The sequence below is a fragment of the Rhinolophus sinicus genome, linkage group LG04 (genome assembly GCF_036562045.2).
Source record: "Rhinolophus sinicus isolate RSC01 linkage group LG04, ASM3656204v1, whole genome shotgun sequence".
In the NCBI taxonomy this organism is placed as follows: domain Eukaryota; kingdom Metazoa; phylum Chordata; class Mammalia; order Chiroptera; family Rhinolophidae; genus Rhinolophus; species Rhinolophus sinicus.
This window is the reverse complement of record NC_133754.1, coordinates 160,697,174-160,717,554: the sequence shown is the minus strand read 5'-3', so window position 1 is coordinate 160,717,554 and position 20,381 is coordinate 160,697,174. Positions and strand designations below refer to the sequence as shown.

Here is a 20,381-nt window from a genome sequence, read left to right as displayed (position 1 = left end):
CACACACTGGGGGGTCCCAAGAAAATGTATACAAGTGGACACTTTGGTCGTATCGCAAGCAGTAGTTCGCCATAATCAGAAGTGTCTGGATGGTGAAGATAACCACTTTGAGCACCTCTTGTAATTGCAGAAGTCAGATGTGACTTGTATTCTCTTTTGTTACCGGTATATATTGAGTATTACAATTTTAATACAGTGTTCCTTTCTTAAAATGTGTATACATTTTTCTGGCATCCCCTGTGTATATAAAACTATATTTTATGGCTCTATTGGCATAAAGACAAACACAATCCAGGTTAGATTCATTATTATGGTATTCATTCCTTCCTTCTGATTTTAAAGGAAATTAACATAAAAACATGTTTGCGGGTCCTTTGAAGTTTCATGGGCCCTAGGCATTGTAGGTAGTGGGCAGAACAGATAAGTCAGCCCTGCTTGAAGGAAATACACCAAGATGTACTTGTACTCTGTAGAAGCATCATTCTATTCAACTGACATTTTTCTTCCTAAGTATTCTACAATAAACGTGTATAACAAGTAGTAATAAAAGCAAACACTCATATAGGACCTTCTACATACTGGCACATTCTAAGACCTGTATGTGTATGAAATCATTTAATAGCCTCCATAATCCAATGAGAGGTAGGGGCTGTTATCACACCCAGTGACAAGGGATTCGCCCAAGGAGCACGTGAACCCAGGCGTCCCATGACCTTTCACACGGCGGTGATCAGTTTGTTTGTGCTTCTGTGCAGTGTTGGGACCCTCCTCATGTGGACGGCTCACGCACCTCTGCAGCAGTGGCTCCAGCCAGCCCTCGTGGCACTCACAGTGGCAGTCCAGGAAGGTCAGCACATCACCCTTCGCCGCGGAAGCCCCCAGCAGCCGGGCACGCACCAGGCCCTCCCTCTTGTTGGCACGGATCAGGCGCACCTTGGGCAGCCCCGACAACTCATTGGCCAGTCGTTCCTTCAGGTGCTCTAGGGAGGCAAGCGGGACAATGGGGTCACCACTGCACAGCCCACGCCAGGTCCTTCCAGAGCCTCCTGACCCCAGAAAGAAAGCTAAATAGACACGAGCCTCCTTTGCCCTGCCACGTGGGACGTTCTCACCTCACCCAGAACCAAGGCTGGAACAACCAGAAGGCTGGGGGAGGCGGGGGTGGCGCAATTCCACGACCACCAAAGGCTGCCCATCAAAACACACACACCTTGCATTGTATGCTTGAAATGGGTGGTGTGGTATGTGGATATATCTCAATAAAGCTAGTATACCCCCCAAATACATTATTCCTTAATTTGTGAACATTTAAAAACAAAAAGCACAAGAACCACTCACCTACAATTTTTCTGAAAAATTGTTTTAATATAAATTTTGTTAATTTATGTGAATTAATCATGTAATACGCTATAAACTTTTCATTTATAAGGAATTATGTTAACGGATTTTTTTTTATAATACAGTGATGGTAACATAATTTTTCTGAGGAGCACATCTCCATTAAAAGAGTAACAGTAGTAACGATAATGGCAGCTCAAATGAGAGGGCCTACTGTGCTCATTGCTGTCTAAGTGACTTATATATAACTCAATTGCGTCTTATAACAGTCCTAGAAGGTAGGTACTACTATTATCCTCATTTTATAGATGAGAACACTGAGGCCAGAGAGGCTAAGTAACTTGACAAGGTCAAGGTCACAGAGCAAGTGAGCTGAGGACCCATGATTTAAATGCAGGGACTTTGGCTTGAATCCACAGATTTAACACTACCTTCCAGCGTTTTCTAGTACAATTTCTCATCCTTCTTAAACAAATCCAATTTGTCAAGAGGATGTGCCCATCCCATGTTGCAGAAGAGAAAGTAAGTCCTTATAAGTTGAAAGGGTGTGCCCACAGCTAGGACTGGCCCCAGGACGCCCCCTCCACACACAGGTTCCAGGACTAGAGGCCCTAAGGTGGAGACCAGTAGACACCCCCCCAGGCAAAATAAAAATGAGAGAATCTCCCCACATCAATGTGAGTTTTGCTTCAAAGTCCTCAATCATCAGTGAAGAGGAAACTTTTACAAAATGTTCCAGGTTGCTTCATATAGTTTGTGAAAATGTTTCCCTAAATATTCTTGCCACTCAAAAAAAAAAAAAAAAAAAAACAGAAAAAGAAAACACTCATCGGTTGGCTGTTTTTAATTCTAAATATAACTGCAAATAAGCTGATGGCGATAACAAGGGAGGTGACCTCCCAAGCAAAGGTAACTACTGCAGTGCCCAGGGAACGCACGGGAAAGCGCACGTGGAGCCTCCCTGCACTCATTATGGGTTTGGTGAGTGTTCATCTTCTGTCTGCCTGAGCTGTCTCCCCACACCCTGGGAGGGCTGACACCCCTCCACGGAGCTCAGACTGACACTGCAGAAGGGGCAGGAGGAGGCAGGCAGGGCTCTTACCTCCATGATAGGTCGAGCGGGACATCTCACCTGCTTTCCAGGTTACCAAGATGGGGAGGAGAAACCCTGGCCCCACCGTGCGTTTATGAGGGAACTGACGGGTGCTGGAAGGGGCTCGTATGGTGTTCCTGCCAGCCACGGAATCTCAGAAATCCTATTTAATCCCCTGAAGATCAAATTTTAAATCTGATATTTGCTTCTGAACGAAGGCATTTCTGAAATATTTTCAGCACCTTGTAGTTTTTTTTGATATTTCATAAAAAGAGACGTTATTTAACCAGCGCTAACAATATGCCAGGCACTGACCTTGCTTTATTTTATTTAATCCTTACGACCACCCTACAAGGTAGGAACTATTATTATGTCATTTATCTATGTTCATAAATAATATTAACATGTTATAAAACAAGGGCTGACGCTGAGGTTGAAACTGGTTATGCTCCTTGCTCAAGGCTGTACAGCTATGAAGGGTTGAGCTGGGAATGAAGCCTGTGCATTGTGAACCAGAACCGCTGCCGACACACACCGATTTAAAACCCTGGAGGAAATGACACAAGGAAATGGAGACAAGTGCCTACTACGTGCTGGCTGACATGAAGCTCTGTTCTAGACATGCTCTCACTTATTCCACACAACTCTCTGACACAGGTGTGATAAACCCATTCACAGATGAGATACTGAGGCTCGGAGAAGACAAATGAGCAGGGACTTGTCCTGTTCCCCCCCCAGAATCCCCAGGGCCTAGAACAGTGCCCTAAGCACAGTAGAAACTCAACAATTGTCCACTGAATAATAAAGAGCCAGCCCGGGACTGCATGTGAACTGCTGGTCCCCAAGGCCTGCAGGGAGCTGACTACCTTTTCAATGGAACACATCTCCTGAGCTTCCGTTCTTCTCCTGTTTGGGCTCTTTTTGATCTCATCTCAAACTCAACATGTCCCAAACCAATCACCTTCCCCTTCCTCTCCCAGATCTGTTCCTCCTGCCCTGTAGCTCTGGGGACGGCACCACCATTCATCCAGAGACCCAAGCCAGAAGCCCGAGGGTCCACTGTACCCTTCAGCCAACCTCCAGGCCACCTCCCTCCCCTCTCCTCTGCTACCACCTGACTCCAAGCCTCAATCTCTCACTTTGATCACCTCTACAGCCCCCTGGTGCCCCCACCAAGCTCCTTCATATGCCATTCTCCACACTCCAGCCTAGAGGGATCCCCCAAACTGCTCTCTTGCTTAAAACCCTGCCTTGGCTCTCCCTGTCCTTAGGACAAAGTCCAAGCTCCTTGGCCTCCTGCACCCTTCCCCAAAGCACTGGTGGGCCCTCCATCCTTCCTGAACTACTGGCAGATCCTACACAACCCACGCAGCATTGCACCGCCAAGCCTTTCCACATCTGTGCCCTCCACCTTGAAACGCCCTCGCTCCTCCTTTGCTGCCCACACTACTCAACCTTCAGGACTAAGATCGACCACCCCCTCCTGAGCACCCAGGCAGAGTGAGTCCCTCTCCTCTGTTTCCAGTAGCACTGTGTGGTAGTGCCCTGTCATCGTAGCTGTGCCCCTTCCTCCTAGGGAAGGGCTGAACACAGGGGGACACAGGAAGCTGGTCCTTACCAGGCCTATTCCACGTGTCCCATGTCACACTCTCACCTCCCAGGCACTGCCATGGAAATCCTCCAAGAGCCCTTGTCAGGGGTTTACCTCTATCGCTGTAATCATCTACAAGGATAACTTCTTCTAGAAGAATGTCTGGGGACGTCTCGAGGACACTGTAAACTGTTCGAAGAAGAGTTGACCAGGCTTCATTATAAAATGCTATGACAACGGAAGTTGTGGGCAAATGATCATACTCGTATTTCTTCTCTTTGCACCTGCAAATATAACACACAACTTCAGGCATCAAGAACTCACTGCTGATTGTAGGTACCCAGCCCACACCGGTGCTGGGGATGGAGCAATGAAGGGGACATAGGTCACAGTCTTGAGGGGAATGGGAAATAATCTGCTGGGATCTTCCAGAGCCCCCCATGTTCCACCAGGAACCCCAGCACATCCCAAGAAAGGCTCTAAAATGACATCCAATAAGCTTGAACTGGGGAATACGGGTTTTAAGCTTTAAAGCAATTTTCAGATTTGAGCAACATACAAACTAAGCAGAACCAGAAGGGAGGGAGATTGTTACTTCTCCCTGCCCAACAGCTCTCCCATCTGTCCACTCTTTTCCAATCCCACTGCCAGGCCTTTGCTCAGATTGTGCCCTCTGCCTGGCATGCCCTTCCTTTCTCCTTTACGTGGCAAGCTGTCTGTCCTCTTTCAAGAACAACTCAACTCTATCCTCCTCAGGGAAGGCTCTGGGACCCCGCCTGGGGCAGTGGCTCCCTGACTCCTCGATTCTCCTCCAGCACTTCGTCCAGGCCTCCATTTCAGCACTTGTCAGTCACGTGGTCTGGTTACTCACGCCCCACTTGAGTCTCTCCCTACCTTCTCCCAGCATCTTCCCTACACTTCATCCCAGCAGTGTCTATGGGAATGGGAAATAATATGATGGGGTCTTCTAGTGCCCCGCTCCCATGTTCCACTGTAAATCCCAACAGATTCTAAGAAAGATTCTAAAATGACACCCAATAAAAGGAATACCAGAAGGACCAGGGTTTGAATGCTGGGTTTGGAAATTCAAGAAGAGGATAAATGCTGAAGACCAGCTACGCTACAGGCGGAAAGGGGAGGCCTTCCAGACAACATGAGTGGCAGACCCAAGAGATGGAGAACCAAGCAGGACAAAGGGTGAAACTAACATCTCCTAACTACCTGCCATACGCCAGGCACCATACCCCTGGGCCATTACCAGTCAGTCACCAAATATTTTCTGATGGCCTACGACAGGCCAGGTAGGCAAAACCTCTGCTCCCACAGCGCTTACATTCAGGGGGATAATAATCAAGTAAGAAAACATCAATAAGTTTAGAAAGGGATTATACTACAAACAAAATGAGGGTGACGAAACAGCAACTATAAAGGGGAGTGGGGAGAGAGATGGGGAGCAACCACAGAGCAGGTCATCAGGTAGGGCTTCTCAGAGGAGGTGACATTTAGGATGAGACCCGAATAATGAGGGACCGAATCCCACAAAAAGCCAAGGAAGGGCCTCTTGTGTATACAACTTATTGTTTTGTAGTTTTTTTCCTTTTATCTTATTATAAAAAATTTCAAACATGTTAAAAATGGAGAGAATACTGTAAGAAACTCCTGTGTACCTTTCACCTGACTTCAACAATTCTCAACACCTGGTTGATCTTGATTCAACTATGTCCTCACCCACTTCCCCATCGCAGATTATTTTTAAGGAAAATTCAGCATATCACAGTGTCCATAAATATTTCAATACATATCTCTCAGAGATAAGGATTCTTGTTTTATAATAAATGCAATATCATTGTAACACCTTAAAAACTAAGCAATTCCTTAGTGCCATCATATCCCTGGTCTACAATGAAAGTTAAGAGCCTAACGGTTGGAAGATATACCATTCTTTCCTGAACCAGTAAGACAGACAAATAACCATAGAAAACACTGATTTTAAGATACATCCTAACTTTAGAAATGTTTAAATATTTTTGTCAAAAAGTGCCTTAGAATCAATGAAATGGGGCACTTTATTTAACTCTCACAACCACTTCCTATGTTAGTATTTATTGTTTCCATTTTGAAGATAAGGCTCAGAGAGGTGGAGTAACTTGGGCAGTTCAGAGGGCCTGTGAGCGTGTACGTGTGTGCGTGGCGGAGAAACTTGTGCCAGGGAGCTTGCCACGGGTCTTGTTATCTTGCTCCTTTTACCCACCAGGAGGCTCAGGTGGGCCATTAGAATCTAAATAAATCCTTACAATCACATCTCCCCGCCTAGCCCTCCCTCCTACCTGACATGGGCAATTTTTTCTCTCCTCCCTCTCAGGGTCTTCCAAGGAGCTCCATGTCCCTTTTCCTAAATGCCGGGACAGCTTCTGCAGCAGCCCAGGCTCTGCTGTCACTGGGGTGGCTTTTCCACATGAACTGGTTTATCTAAGACAGGGGTGTCCAAACTTTATTCAACGTTTTTTACCAAGGGCCATATGTGGTCAAATACACAAACAGCCGGGCCACTCACTCAAGGTGAAGTACATATTGCCTCACCTGGTTTATTTAAGTAAACTAAATATATTTTTGGAATTTGTTACGGGCCAATTAAAAATGGATTGTGGGCCGCAGTTGGCCCGCGGGCCGCAGTTTGGACCCCCCTGATCTAAGAGTCTCTGATAGAGGGGCTTGCTCTTCACAGCTGCCTTTACATTCTCTCCTTGCTGCATGCAGAGGCCCAGCTCTGAGCACCTGAGGAAAAATCAGACAAGGCTGGAAGCATGCCAGCACTGGTGTCCTGAAGCAACAGGGCAGCCCCACCTGCCTGTCAGTGGGACCTGAGCCTTGGATGCCATGAGCTTCCAATTCACGGAGGCAGGGACTTAGGACTGTCCTCCACAGAGAGGAGTCCAGCCTACACACCAGGGGAAGAGAAATAGGCTCTGTCTTTTGAAGGGAAGGATATCAAAAAGTTGGGTATGTTTTAAAACCACCACACACGAACAGAATGCAGCAGAAGAGACAGTATGTGATTTCTAAGACCAGGTCATGAGACACTGAGGTTTTCTCTTTTTTCCCTCCCATGGACCATCCGTCTGGACAAGCCCAGCCGCCCTGCAGTGAGGATAGTCAAGTGGCCTAATGAGAGGCAGAACTGAGGCGTCTGACCAACAGCCAGCACAAACTTTCCAGCATGGGATGTGCCTTCTTCAAAGCAGACCCTCCAGCCCCAAGCAAGCCTTGAGATGATGAAAGCCCCTCAGTGGCATTTTGACTGTGATCTCATGACAGACCCCCAAGCCAGACCCACCAGCTAAGCCATACCCAAATTCCTGACCCACAGAAATGATGTGAAATAACAAATGTTTATCGTTGTTTTAAGTCACAAAGTTTTGTGGTAATACATACACTGAAATAAATCACCAGGAAACTCAGGCCCAAACTAAGAGACATTTTATAAACCAACAAGCCTGTACTCTTAAAAACGTCAGTGTCTCGGGAGACAATGAAAGGCTGGGGAACTGTTTCAGACAGGAGACTAAAGAGACATGACAACTAAATGTCATACTTGATTCTTGATTAGATACCAGATCAGGAAGAAAAAAGTTGGGATAGTTGGAAATATCCAATATTGTATAAATTTCCTGAGGTTTGATAATTGCATCACGGTATCATGACATAATATCCTTATTCTTCGAAAATACATACGGGCGTAACAAAGAATAAAAAACTATTATTTGTAACATACTCTTGAATGTGTGTATTACTACAGTATTCATATAGGAAGAACATATGTCATGAGTAGACCTAGGTAAAGGATATATAGGAGTGTGTTTGCTATTCTTGCAAATTTCTTCTAGGTTTGAATTTTTCAAAATTAAAAGTCTAATGCAAAAAGAAGAAAAAAAATTTAATGTTGCAAGGGGTGTACCCAAATACCAAGCTGATTCTGATCCATAGATATGTACCAAATCTTAGAGACCCTGACAAAGGCCTTCTCCTATCTCATTCTTTTCTTCTTTCACCAAAGCAGCTGCCCTCCTCCAAATATGTTATAGCAAATGAAAAACATACACATGCGTAAAATTATTAATAAGTGTCTGGATTTCATAAGGCCCTGAAAACTAGATGGGGTGCAGAGAAAAGTACATAGCCCACTACAAGCATCAGAAAGAATTAATTGCTTATACTACATGAAAAAAAATGCGTTTTTGTAAAACCTAAAAATATATATTTTTTTAATCTTTAAAAGAAAGTTAAAGGTAAAATTCAGTTTCAAACATACAGATCCAAAGAGAAATGAGTGAAAATAAGGATGATGAAGTTAGGTTTTCAAAAATGAAGTTTATTCGACTTAAAGAACTGTCCTTTAGTGTGAAATCACATCCCCACTGTTTTGGATTAAAATTTATTTCTTCTTATGATGAGAACAAGTAGGAGGGCAGAAAAAGCTTTCCTCGACCAAATCGAGTTGGGACCGTATGTCAGCCCCTCCTCAGTATTTTTGTTTATGTGTTTTCACTACTCTGGGACAACCCAAAGCCCGAGACCACTGTTCCCAAATGTCTAGGTGGGCTCTCTATTTGTGCCCCCTTAAACCACAAGAACACCGGGTACCCCTTTGGTAACATATACTCAGAGCTTTACAATGTTCCTCTTCTCTTTGCTCTCATATCAATACATCTAAGAACTTCTCACCTAAGGAAATAGTCAGAAATACCCTGAAGGAGGCTTGCCATAAAAACCTCTCCTGGTAACATTACTTATAATAGCAAAAAGCTGTACACAATTTCAACGTCAAAAACAAATATTTCAATAAAGTGCAGCAGGACCACATGAAGAAAAGCCCCATGGCCACCCAAAAACACATTTTCAGAGGATATGTAACCATAAAAGAGAATGACCACAGTATAATGTTAAATCAAAAAAAGAGGATGAAAATCTATACAGCATTATACCAAGTCTATACACAACGTGTGTGTGCACGCTCATAAACAATAAACAATAGAAAGAAATATGCCAAAATGTTAACAATGGGGATCTCTGAGTAGGGAGATAAACACTGATTCTTAATTATTCATATTCTTCTGCATTCTAAAATTGTTCTACAATAAACCTGCATTATTTTTATAATCACAAAGAAAGATTCTTTTTAAAAGCTGGGTCATATTTCTTTAGCTCCCCATAACAAATGCCTTCATCAAACAATAATTTAATATTCTGGCCTCTTTTTCTTGGCCTGATAGCGTTTCTTTCTTTAAAACATCCCTTAAAGGCATTCTCCTTCATGACATTCAATGTATGCTTCTGGAATGTCTCTAAGCTTGCTTTCAGGAAAAATACTTTACCCTTTTCCTGACTGTGCATCCTTCAATCAGACAAGGACCGCTATGCATTACTCGGGGTTCCACTTCTGCCTAGGGGATAAAGGGAAGCTCAGAGCCAAAGTCTCTGCTAAATCAGAGAATTTCCCTAACTTTCTGGTATAATCCATGTGCTTTGTGAAGGCAGGGGCTGAATGGTGTTTTGCTCTGGATTTTCGGCATGCCTTGTACTGTATCTGGTAATAACAGTAATGTGTATTGAGTGCTTACTACACGATAGGCAGTGTGCTAAGCATTTTACATGCATTGTTCCATTTGACCTTCACAACAATCTTACTGAGGGGGGACTACCCTAATCTCCATCAGCACAGCACACGTCTAGGTAGTATCTGCATATGAGCGTCTATGTAGCAGCTGGATACGAATGAATGGGTGTGATAAATGCCTCTGGTCTTCTTTTACCTTTGCATTCAGGTGATCACAAAAATGTCTTTAAAAAGTGAAAATTCACATCCTTTGTAGAACAGGCCAGGGAGGTCCTAACATCCATGGGTATGTTTTACCTTCCCCAGATTCCTTTCCCCTTTCTTCTCCTTACACACTTTTAATTCTTTCAGGAACCACGCCTCCCGGACTCTCAATTTGTGCGGTTTTGGCAGGGCTAAAAACACACACATATATATACACACACATACACATACATACACATGTGTATATACACAAGTGTATACTTACACATGTACACTCCCCCCACTGGGAAGGTCACATGCCCCAGGCCTGAAAAATCAACATTTTCCTGATGACATCAGTTTATTCTCTGAATCCACAGCCCAGAACGATCTGGACACAGTTCTCACCGCAGACTTTTCTGTGATAGACGTCAATATGCTTTCTTTTATATTTAAATCAGTTTGCCTTGGGTTTTCAGTCACTTTCAACCAAAAGAACCCTGACTAATAGAGAAAATAACTATTTTTTAAGTGAATATAGGACTTCCACTTCTGGCAACATGGAAAATTAAAATGTCTGGGGAAACCATCCTGGTATAGGACAATCAAAAAATTATTGATAAAATACTTTTAAAAAATCTCTTAGGGGTATCCCAGTTTTGGGTACCCCCTCTAGTAAGAGAGCTGTACTTTCACTTTAATAAAAATCTTTGCTCTTCTACCTCTCCAAAAAAAAAAAAAAAAATCTTTTAAATGTATGTCTTAGCTTACAGAAAAGGAAAAGATATCCTCAGAGTCCAGAAAATATGAATCTAGATATTAGAGTTATCAGACACAGAGCCTAAAATAAGTATGCTGAATACGCTTAAATAAATAACAGAGGACCTCAAATGAATGGCAAAGAAACAGAAGGAGAAGCAAATTTAACTCTATAGCATAGACATCTCACAGCAATGGTGCAAGCCAGTGGACAATGGAATATCATGTTCAAATGCCAAACTATTAACCTAGAATCATATACCCAACAAAACTATCTTCCAAGAACAAGAGCAAAATAAAAACATTTTCTGATAAATTACACTGAAAATTTACAACAATAACCTTCACCACAGTAGTTAGTGCATGGTAAATCTCAGGAAGCAGAAAAAGAACCTTAGAAAAGTCTTTAAGATCCAAAGACCACCATTTAGAAAAAAATGATGGGCAGAAAAAAATGGGACATTTGTGGTTAAATGCAAACAAACAAATATTGCATTTTTCAAATGTGTTGGTAAAAAAAGCAATACAGAATTAAAAGACTGGAGTAAAATGGCATACAAATTGGGAAGAAGGTGATTAATGTTAAAGCATTCTAAGACCCATAATTACTGATTAACTTTAGACCTTGTTGATTTAAATATGTGCTCTCAAACTTACCACAAAAGATTAGAAACATAGATAGTCCCCAACTTAAGTCCCAACTTACCAGTTCAACTTATGATTTTTCAGTTCTATCATGGTGAGAAAGTAATAAGCATTCAGTAGAAACCGTACTTCAAATTTTGAATTCTGATTTTTTTCCTGGGCTAGTGATATGCAATACAATATTCTCTCATGATGCTGGACGGAAGCAGTGAGATGATTTTGCCCAAGTGTAGCCTAATGTAAATGTTCTGAGCATGTTTAAGGTAGGCTAGGCTAAGCTATAAGCATATTTCGAAATACAATGTTTTCAACTTACAATAATTGGGATATAACTCCATTGTAAGTTGTGGACCATCTGTAGATAATATAACTGTCAAATTAGTAGAGAGAGAAAAATGGAATGAAAAGGGGGTAAAACCTCCATTAACTCAAAAAGTAGCATAAAAAAAGAAGGGTAAAACACATAGAAAAAGCATAACAAATAGAAAGCATAAAATAAGACGGTATAATCAAATCCTAAAGAATTAATACGCACAATAAATACAAATGGACATAACTATGTAGTTAAAGTCAAAGACTGTCAGTATGGAATTTTTTTTTTTTTTTAAATAACACAAAATCTAACAACATGCTATTGAGAGACACAGATAAAACATAAGGAGACAGAGTGAAAGTAAAAGGATTGTGGGGGCAGAGCCCCAGAAAGTAGTTTCCAGGCTCTCAGCCTCACATAGACAGGTGCTGGCTCAGGTAGTAAATGGCCAGCAACTGTGATTGCATGGCCATCAGCTGTGGCTAGTTGGCCATCAGCTGTAACCAGTGAGCCATTGGCCACTAATATAACTGGTGTGGCTATGCTAGCAGAGGAGAAGAGAATGGGGGCTAGCAAGAAGATGGTGGCTGGGCTGGCAAGTGTGGATCCAGCCTCCAGTGAGAGTATAGTGCCGCCAGAGAGAATATAGTGGTGTGACTCCCCCACCTATGGCTCCGTGGGTGTTCCTTTTTGGCCTCACCATATCCTGCGTTCTTGTGTGGGGAGCGGGAGCAGAGACCCCGCAGGCCTCCCCGCATGACAAATGGCGCAGCGAGCAGGGTCTCCCGCATGACAAGGATGGAAAAAGGTATTATGAAAATACGAACCCAAACTAAACATGTTCTAGGCTTAAAGTATTGATTCAAAGAAAGGGTGTCACTCTGCAGCCAAAAGGTGGGTTTAATAAGAATAAAATATCCTGCAGTTTGAGGTCTTGTTGGGTAAGCAAAAGAAATATCTAACATCCACATCACGTGTGATGTTTTTCCAAAGATAATCTCGTTATCAGAACAGACAAGCAGGCTACACACTCTTCTACAAAAAGAGAAATGCTAACCAACTCCCTCCTGCCAGCCCCAGCAAAACATACTGTTCCCCCCTCCAAATCAATACATGACTTTTATTGCATCTTTAAAATATCACAAGGAAGTCTGAGGAATCACTCGACATCTTGGTGTTTCTGTAGCTGGACAACTTAGATCTTTCATCAGCTTGCTGAACTGTTCCTTTTTCAGAAACATAGATGCCATCCAAAAATTTTCTGATATCCTTTTTCTTAACTGTTGTGGCTTGTTGAATCAAAGCAGCTGAATTTGATACAAGTTTAACATCATTTCCTTCAAGAATTAACTCATCTTTCTGGGCTTGAGATACTGAACAAGCAATACCTGACCTCATCCGAACCCTGTGGACGTGTTTTTCACCCAAGAAATTTCAGATTTCAACAAGAGGGTCATTCTCCTGAATAACGACGTTGATGGGGAAGTGAGCACACACAGACCTCATCTTGTAACGGAAGCCCCATGTAGTAACACCTTTGATGCTGTTCTGTACACGACCACAGAGAGTGCGAACAGTAGCCAGTTCCTTTCTATTTCCCCACCGTTTGTTAACCCGGAGCCTCTTCTTTTTCCTTCCAAAGAGACTGAGTTCTCCATGGATGTAATTGCAGTCCCTCCGCAGGGTGCCTCTGGGGCCCTTCCCAACAACTGTGCGTCCCTTCAGAGTGACATCCACATTTTCTGGAATGTCTATCGTCTGATTGCTGCGAAATACTAACCAACTCCCTCCTGCCAGCCCCAGCAAAACACACTTTTTTTCACAAACATACTGGGGTCTAACACCATGTCTGGAGGAATTAGAGCCAACACTCCAAAGTGTCTCTATCAGTCTGGCGCTATCTAAAAGTGACCTCTGGAGTAGATATGGTACCAAGGCCTGCAGATGCCAGGAAAATCCAAGCCAAATGGTCCCTTAAGAGCTCCCAACTCCCTGCCTATGGTAATAGATTTAGCCACTGTACAGCAAGTCCTCATTTCACATCTATAGGTTCTGTGACTTTAAGCAAAAGTATGTATAACAAAACCAATGTTACCACAGGCTCATTGGTAAAAACAAGAGTTAAGTTCCTACAGCATCTCATCAACATTAAAACAAAATGACATTTTAAAAAAAGGACATTATTCGAGGAACTGCTGTAATGTAAAGACTTCGGTTAAAAACATGTGTGGACTTATGTACATACTCATGTTTCAGTATGTAAAACACCCATATGTATATATCTGTGGGGACAGAGTCCCAGAGAGCAGTTTCCAGGCTCTCGGCCTCACGTGGAAAGGTGCTGGCTCGGGTGGTAGATGGCCATCAGCTGTAACCAGTTAGCCATTAGCCACTAATACAACTGCCATGGCTACGCTGGCAAGGGAGTTGTTTGGTTGGCAGAGAAGCACGGTGTTGTGCAGGGCGTCCGGTGGGGTCTCTGCTCCCGCTCCCCATACAAGAACGCAGGATATGGTGAGGCCAACAAGGAACACCCACGGAGCCATAGGTAGGGGAGTCATACCACTATACTCTCACTGGAGGCTGGATCCACACTGTCCGCAAACCGCCATCCACGCTTGCCAGCCTAGCCGCCATCTTCTTGCTAGCCCCCATTCTTTTCCCTCTTCTTCTCTCTTTCTGCTAGCGTAGCCACAGCAGTTATATTAGTGGCCAATGGCTCACTGGTTACAGCTGACGGCCAACTAGCCACAGCTGATGGCCATCCCATCACAGTTGATGGCCATTTACTACCTGAGCCAGCACCTGTCTATGTGAGGCCGAGAGCCTGGAAACTACTTTCTGGGGCTCTGCCCCCACACACGGATTGCAACTAGCAAGTGGGGTTGGTTGGGAGAAAAGCAGACGGCAGGTTGCACATCGTGTGGATCCTACTTCCTGTGTCTCCAACCCAGCCACCAGCGAGAACATAGTGGAATGACTCCCTTATCCATGGCTCCCTTGGTGTTCCTTTTTGGCCTCACCATATCCTGCGTTCTTGTGCGGGGAGCGGGAGCTGAGACCTTGCATGACAATATCTTTCAAAATCTATTTCTATACCTGGAAAAATTTTAGGCTACATAGCAAAATGTTAATAGTGGTTCTCCCCCAGGTGGTAGGTTTATAGGTGATTTTTATTGTTTTATTTTTTGCTTCTCTGTAATTGCTAAAATTTCTAGAGTGAACGTGTATTGTTTTTATAATTAAAACAGATACATAATTGCCTTCCCCCCAAAAGAGAAGAGGGGATACAAGTTCTGGATTCTCTTTCAGCTCTGCCCAGATCTGCCTGTTACCTCGGCTTGTCCTCTCAGGTTCCTGGATGCTGCCTCAGGGCCTTCCCCTCCTGTGTGTGACATTCAAGGATCTTAACCACCCCTCGCTTCTTAATTAGAGTCCCCGGACCAACCCTCCCACACCCTCCCACCCCAACTGTGAACTCATAATCTGCCATTCTGGTTTCTCAGGCTAAATCCCAAAACCCTGATTACATCCTCAGCCCTCTGTGAACTATTAAAATCATAAAAGTGAGGCTCCATAAAAGGCCCTGATACTACTGGCCACACCAAAGTTACGCCTCAAGGCCTGGCCCGACTGAGAGCAACACAGATCAAGCTCACTTTTCTCTCCAGCAGCAAGAGTAACCCAACAGGCCTTGCTGCGGGAATTAAAGGCAGGAAGCATTCATAGTCCTTATCAAGCTGCGTTGGGATTAACTTCCCAGGGTCAATGCCACAGCAGGATATATAAGCAAATCTTGATAGGACACAGGGCAGCTGTGTCACCATGGAGACGGGATACCATAAGCCCCACAGGTCATCCACAGTGTTTCAAAGCGATTTCACAACTTGGGACAAAAAAGGAAGCTGGAACCCAGAAAAGAAAAACTTGACAACCAATCCCTGGATGACTCTTAAAAGTGACGTTCTGAGTATATTGTTGGCAAAAGGGAAGGGAGGAAAAACTGTTTAGAACTGAGTACACAGTGTGTTCCCAGGTGTTAGGTGTTTTATTAATTCCTAGGTTGTGTTATTTCTACTCATTCCCTGTTTTGCAGATAGGGAAACAGGCTCAGAAAGTCTAGATAGCTTGCCTAAAATCACAGAGCTGATGAGCAAGAGCCAGGATTTTATATCACATGGGCTGGGTTTGACCCCTGGGTCTGACCTGAAAGCTTCCCCTAGACCTTGACTCAGTGGGCACCCTTGGGAGTTTCAAGGACATAAACCTGCATTCAGCGCCATTTGGCTGAAGTGGGGAAACTGCTACCCACCCCAACAAACAAACTTCTCAAAAAGATTAACAGTGAAAATGCATCAGGCAAAAGCATGAGGCTAGGGAAGAGCGGATCCCCCAAAACAGAGAGGTGCAAGTCCATCCAAACTTTGCAGAGGTAGGGTCTCCTAGGCATTCATGCTCTCTCTGGCCAAGGACCCACAGAGCAAGTCCTTCAAATCCTGAAGTCAGCACAGTGCCAAGGGGGCCAGGAGAGTCACAGTCCCCCCAAGTTCCACTATTTTCTAGCTGTCACCTGTCAAGGCTCAGGGAGGAGTGGCAGGTGCCTGGTGCACACAGCAAGGCTGCCCTGCTGGCTCCTGTGGCCCCTTCTGAGCCCTCTTTTCCTCAGTCTTTAAGGAGGGGCTCAAGAGGCGACCTGGAAGATCCCTACTAACGGAGGAAAGGAGGGAAGGAGGCCTGCCAGCTTGTTCCCTTCTCACCTAGGCAGTGGGCACAATACTCCCAGCGAGCAGCTCCAGTAGGAATTCGGCCTTTGATCACACAGGCTCTGGGCCTGCACCACCCACAGGAGTGAGATGGGCTGGAGCACTGCCAGAAGGTGCCCTTCCCACCCGGCACTCCTTCCTGCCATCCTCCTCTGCTCAGGTGAGAGGGAAGGAGACTTTGCTGCCTGTGACGTGGCCTTTCAGCCACCTTTCACTCACCTGCTCAGGACACCCTCCATTCCGGTTCATTCATGGGCCCAGGCGCAAAGATAAGTGATTGGAGCCTGTGTGGAACCCCAGGAGTCCTTAGCTTCACCAAGGCAGGGGGATATGGGCAGAGCTGGACTGAGGGTGTGATGGGGCCCAGAAGGGAACCCAAAGGGGGAGTCTCATTTTAAACCCGTCTGCTTAGCCTCAACCCGTACTTTTCAGGACCCAACGACAGACCTTCTAAAGGGGTAGGGAGCCAAGAGACCACCTGGGAACAAATTTGTCAATTGCTGACATTTTCTATTTTCAGTTTTTAAAACTTTCTTGCGTCCCTCCCCCCATATGAACCCCTCCACTGCCATCTCCGGAGAAAGACTAAATGAGTCGCGTGATCCCCAGGTATTTGGAAACCCCACTTCCACCCGCCACTTCACAGATACAAAACCTAGGGCCCGGGGACTCGGCGGGCAGGTCTCCTCCCGCCACCTGCGCACTCACAGCGGGTTCCAGCGCTCCGGCAGGCGGCGGTGCAGCGAGATGCGGTCGCTAAGGTAAATGTTGATCTGGTGCAGCCGCAAGCTCTCCTCCTGCAGCCGCAGCTCCTCGCCCTCCAGCTGCAGTCGCACCGCCTCTCCCCGCGCTCCCAGAGCGTCCTCGGGCACTGGAGGCCGCGGCAGGACCGGGTCGCGCCGGCCGGAGCGCCTGGTGCGCGGGGTTTCGGGTTCAGCCGCCCTGGCCCCGCGCTGCGCCCGCAGTACCGAGCCCAGCCCGACCATCGCCAGCAGCGCCAGCAGCACCAGCAGCGACTCCCGGCCGCGGCGCAGCCCCCGTGGGCAGCGCCGCCGCACCGCGTACCCCAACATGCGCCCGCCAGCCGCTGCCAGCGCTAGGCGCGCCCGGAGGCTGCGGCGCAGCCCGGGACCCGGATCCCGGAACCGCAGCACCGCCCCGCCTCCGGCCCGCCCCACCTGCGCACCGCCCCCTTCCCACCCAGCCGGCGCTTTGGACCGCGGCCCCCGCGTCGCCGAGGGTGGCTGTTCTTTACCTTGTCCCCACGTGGGACTTGCGCCTTCCTGCGGAGACTTGCGCCTTCCTGGTTGGGCTGGATGCATTATTAAAAAGATAACGGCGTAAAACCTTTAGCTCAACACCTGGCATATCGTCAGCGCTCAGTAAATGTCGGCTGGAGGGTGCTTCAAATTTTACTGCTACTGCTACTATCTCCTATGACCCTTGCTCAGTCTACTAAGAGGGGTATAGGATTATTAACTCCCTTTTACAGATGACAAGACTGAGGCACAGCAAGGCTAATGGACACCAGGCTGTCCAAGGAGACCTGCAGACCCGGACTAAGACATACTGTTAGGATCTCTTGAATAACAAACCCTCCTCTGGTTCCTACTAGTCGATATTTGTGTTACTGACCCTCAGTTTTCAGGTGCCTACAAGCTGATCAAAACAACGAACTATCCCCTCAGGAAAACACACGCCCTGACAACCATAATATGATCGCACACACCCCAGGCCATCCATTGTTAGATATCCCCAGCTTTGGCTCCAGGTTTTCTTTTGGGGGATTGAGTGAATGAGGGAGCCACTGGGGTGCCGGAAATATTTAACTGGTCTAGACTAAAATGAGACATGAGGCTCTCTCCAAGGTGCAAAATTTGAAAGTGAGCTAAAAAAAAAAACCCTCAGTAGTTAAAATAAATAACATTTTTAAAAATCAAAATAAATGCAAAACTCCATGAAAACAAAAATCAAAATTTTAAACAGTAAAGGCAGACTCTGACCCTGTGTTTGCACAACTCACCTCACTCACCCTAATCCCAGCCCTGATTCTATAGTTTGATTTTGGCAGGGATCACATGGATACATACGTATGTAAAAATTCAAGTTCTTGAAAACATATGCACTTGACTTGTGAAAGTTATGTCTCAATTAAACAGGCAAGACATGAAAACTACATTAAAAGACAGAATGAAGAAGGAAAGAAAAGAGGAACCCCTGCTTCCGGGACAAGCACTGAAGTCCTCAGCTTGACTGGAGAGGGAGGACCTCAAAATGTCACTCCAAATTCTGCAAAGCCTATCTCAAGCCACTGGGGGGAAAGAGAGGTAGGGCTTCACCACTCCAGGTCTTTGCACTTGCTGTTCCCTCTGCTTGCTGTTCCCTTTGCACTTGCTGTTCCCTACCTGGCGAATCCCTACCCGTCCTTCAAGGCCCTGCCAAAAGATACCTTCTGTGAAGACCAGCAACTCCACAGACTTTTAGGCAAATGTATTAGAAGATTACATCATCCTTCTGTGTATTAGTCAGGGTTCCTCCAGAGAAACAGCACTAGTAGGAGCTATATTAAGTGATTTATTACAAGGAACTGGCTTATGCTATTGTGGGGGTTGGTTAAGTGAGTCCAAAATCTGTAGGGCGGGCCATCAAGAAGGGCGGGCTGAAACTCTCTGGCATGAGCTGAAGCTGCAGTCCACAGGCAGAATTTATTATATTCTAGGGCAAGCTCAATTCAGCGTTAAAGGCCTTTCGACTGATTAAATCAGGCCCACCTACATAATCTTCACTTAAAGTCAACTGGTCGTAAATTTAATCATATTTACAAAATAGCTTCACATCTAGGTTAATATTTGATTGAATAACTGGGGATTAAAGCCTAGCAAGTTGACACATCAAACTGACCATCTCTATTAGTTTCCTAGGGTTGTCATAACAAACTACCACAAACTGGGTAGCTGAAAACAACAGAAATTTATTCCCTCACAGTTCAGGAGGCTAGAAGTCCAAAACTAATCAGTCCTGTCAGCAAAGCCGTGTTCTCTCTGAAGTCTCCAGGGAAGAGTCTGTTCCGTACCTTTCTCTGAGTTTCTGGTGTTGCTGGCAATCCTGGGCACTCCTTGGCCTGTAGATGCCTCACTCCAACCTCTACCTCCACCGTCATATGGCATTCTTCTAGTGTGTGTCTGTATCTGTATCCCTTCTACTCTTCTTTTAAGGAAACCAGTCATATTGGCATTTGGCCCACCTCATCTTAACTTGATTACATCTGTAAAGACCTATTTCCAAATAAGGTCACATTCATAGGTACCAAGAATTAGGACTTGACTATATCTTGGGGGCGGGGGTACAATTCAACCTGTAACACCATCATACTTTGTTACAGTGCTCGGTACATTGGTCTGTGTTTAACTCAACCCTGGCCTTGTAACAAAAAGAATGTAGGGACTTAAAAGTATGAGCTGTGGTCACTTTATGTTCTCAGAGCTTGGTCCACTGTCAGACACACAATAAGTGGTCAGTTAATGGCAGGCTTTGTGTCTCACCCTCACGTGCATAGGCATCGGCTTGAATTCACCGAGGAGGTATCTGATGGAGGGCACAACCTGGTTAAGGGCAGAGAGAGGTTACTCCCAAAATACAACAAACGTGAATTCTTCATGTCTCTTTGCTGGAACGGCGTCAGTAGTAATCTAATCTGGGAGTTTTTAAAGTCCCCAGAAACTCCAGGAGACCACCCTGGAAAGTAAAAAGAAGGCAGACTGGGTAGGGCTTCGGTTTTCTTCCCTGAAACCAGAGCATTGACATGTTTATCTGCTTGATACCTTATTAGATTATAGCACCCTCCTCCTTAATTACCTGAGGAACTGGTTACAAGAACAAAGGAAGAGTGTTGTCCAGGCTGACGGCTGGTTAGTGACAGAACAGGAAATAGAATGGAATGAAAAGGTGTGTCAGAAACTGCTGGATATCTGCCAATACCCATTCTTTTCTTCCTTAACAGAATGCTTGATTTTCCATTGGTTTGTTTCTCTGGGCCGCAAATAAAGACTAGATTTCCCAGCCTCCCTTGCATCTGGACACAG

At 45.2% G+C, this 20,381-nt stretch overlaps 1 protein-coding gene and 1 pseudogene across 1 annotated transcript in view; both read right to left on the bottom strand.

The window, feature by feature from the left end:
- Nucleotides 1-17,458, bottom strand: part of GALNT12 (polypeptide N-acetylgalactosaminyltransferase 12) — a 32,495-nt gene extending 15,037 nt beyond the window's left edge. The window contains exons 1-3 of the mRNA XM_019729214.2: nt 17,008-17,458; nt 4,137-4,306; nt 791-980 (exon numbers count right to left, since the gene is read on the bottom strand). Coding sequence (XP_019584773.1) covers nt 791-980; nt 4,137-4,306; nt 17,008-17,372 — 725 coding nt within the window. The 5' untranslated portion in view covers nt 17,373-17,458. The remainder of the gene's footprint in view (nt 1-790; nt 981-4,136; nt 4,307-17,007) is intronic.
- LOC109446134 (large ribosomal subunit protein uL6) lies at nt 12,668-16,538 on the bottom strand (annotated as a pseudogene).
- Nucleotides 17,459-20,381: the final 2,923 nt, after the last annotated feature.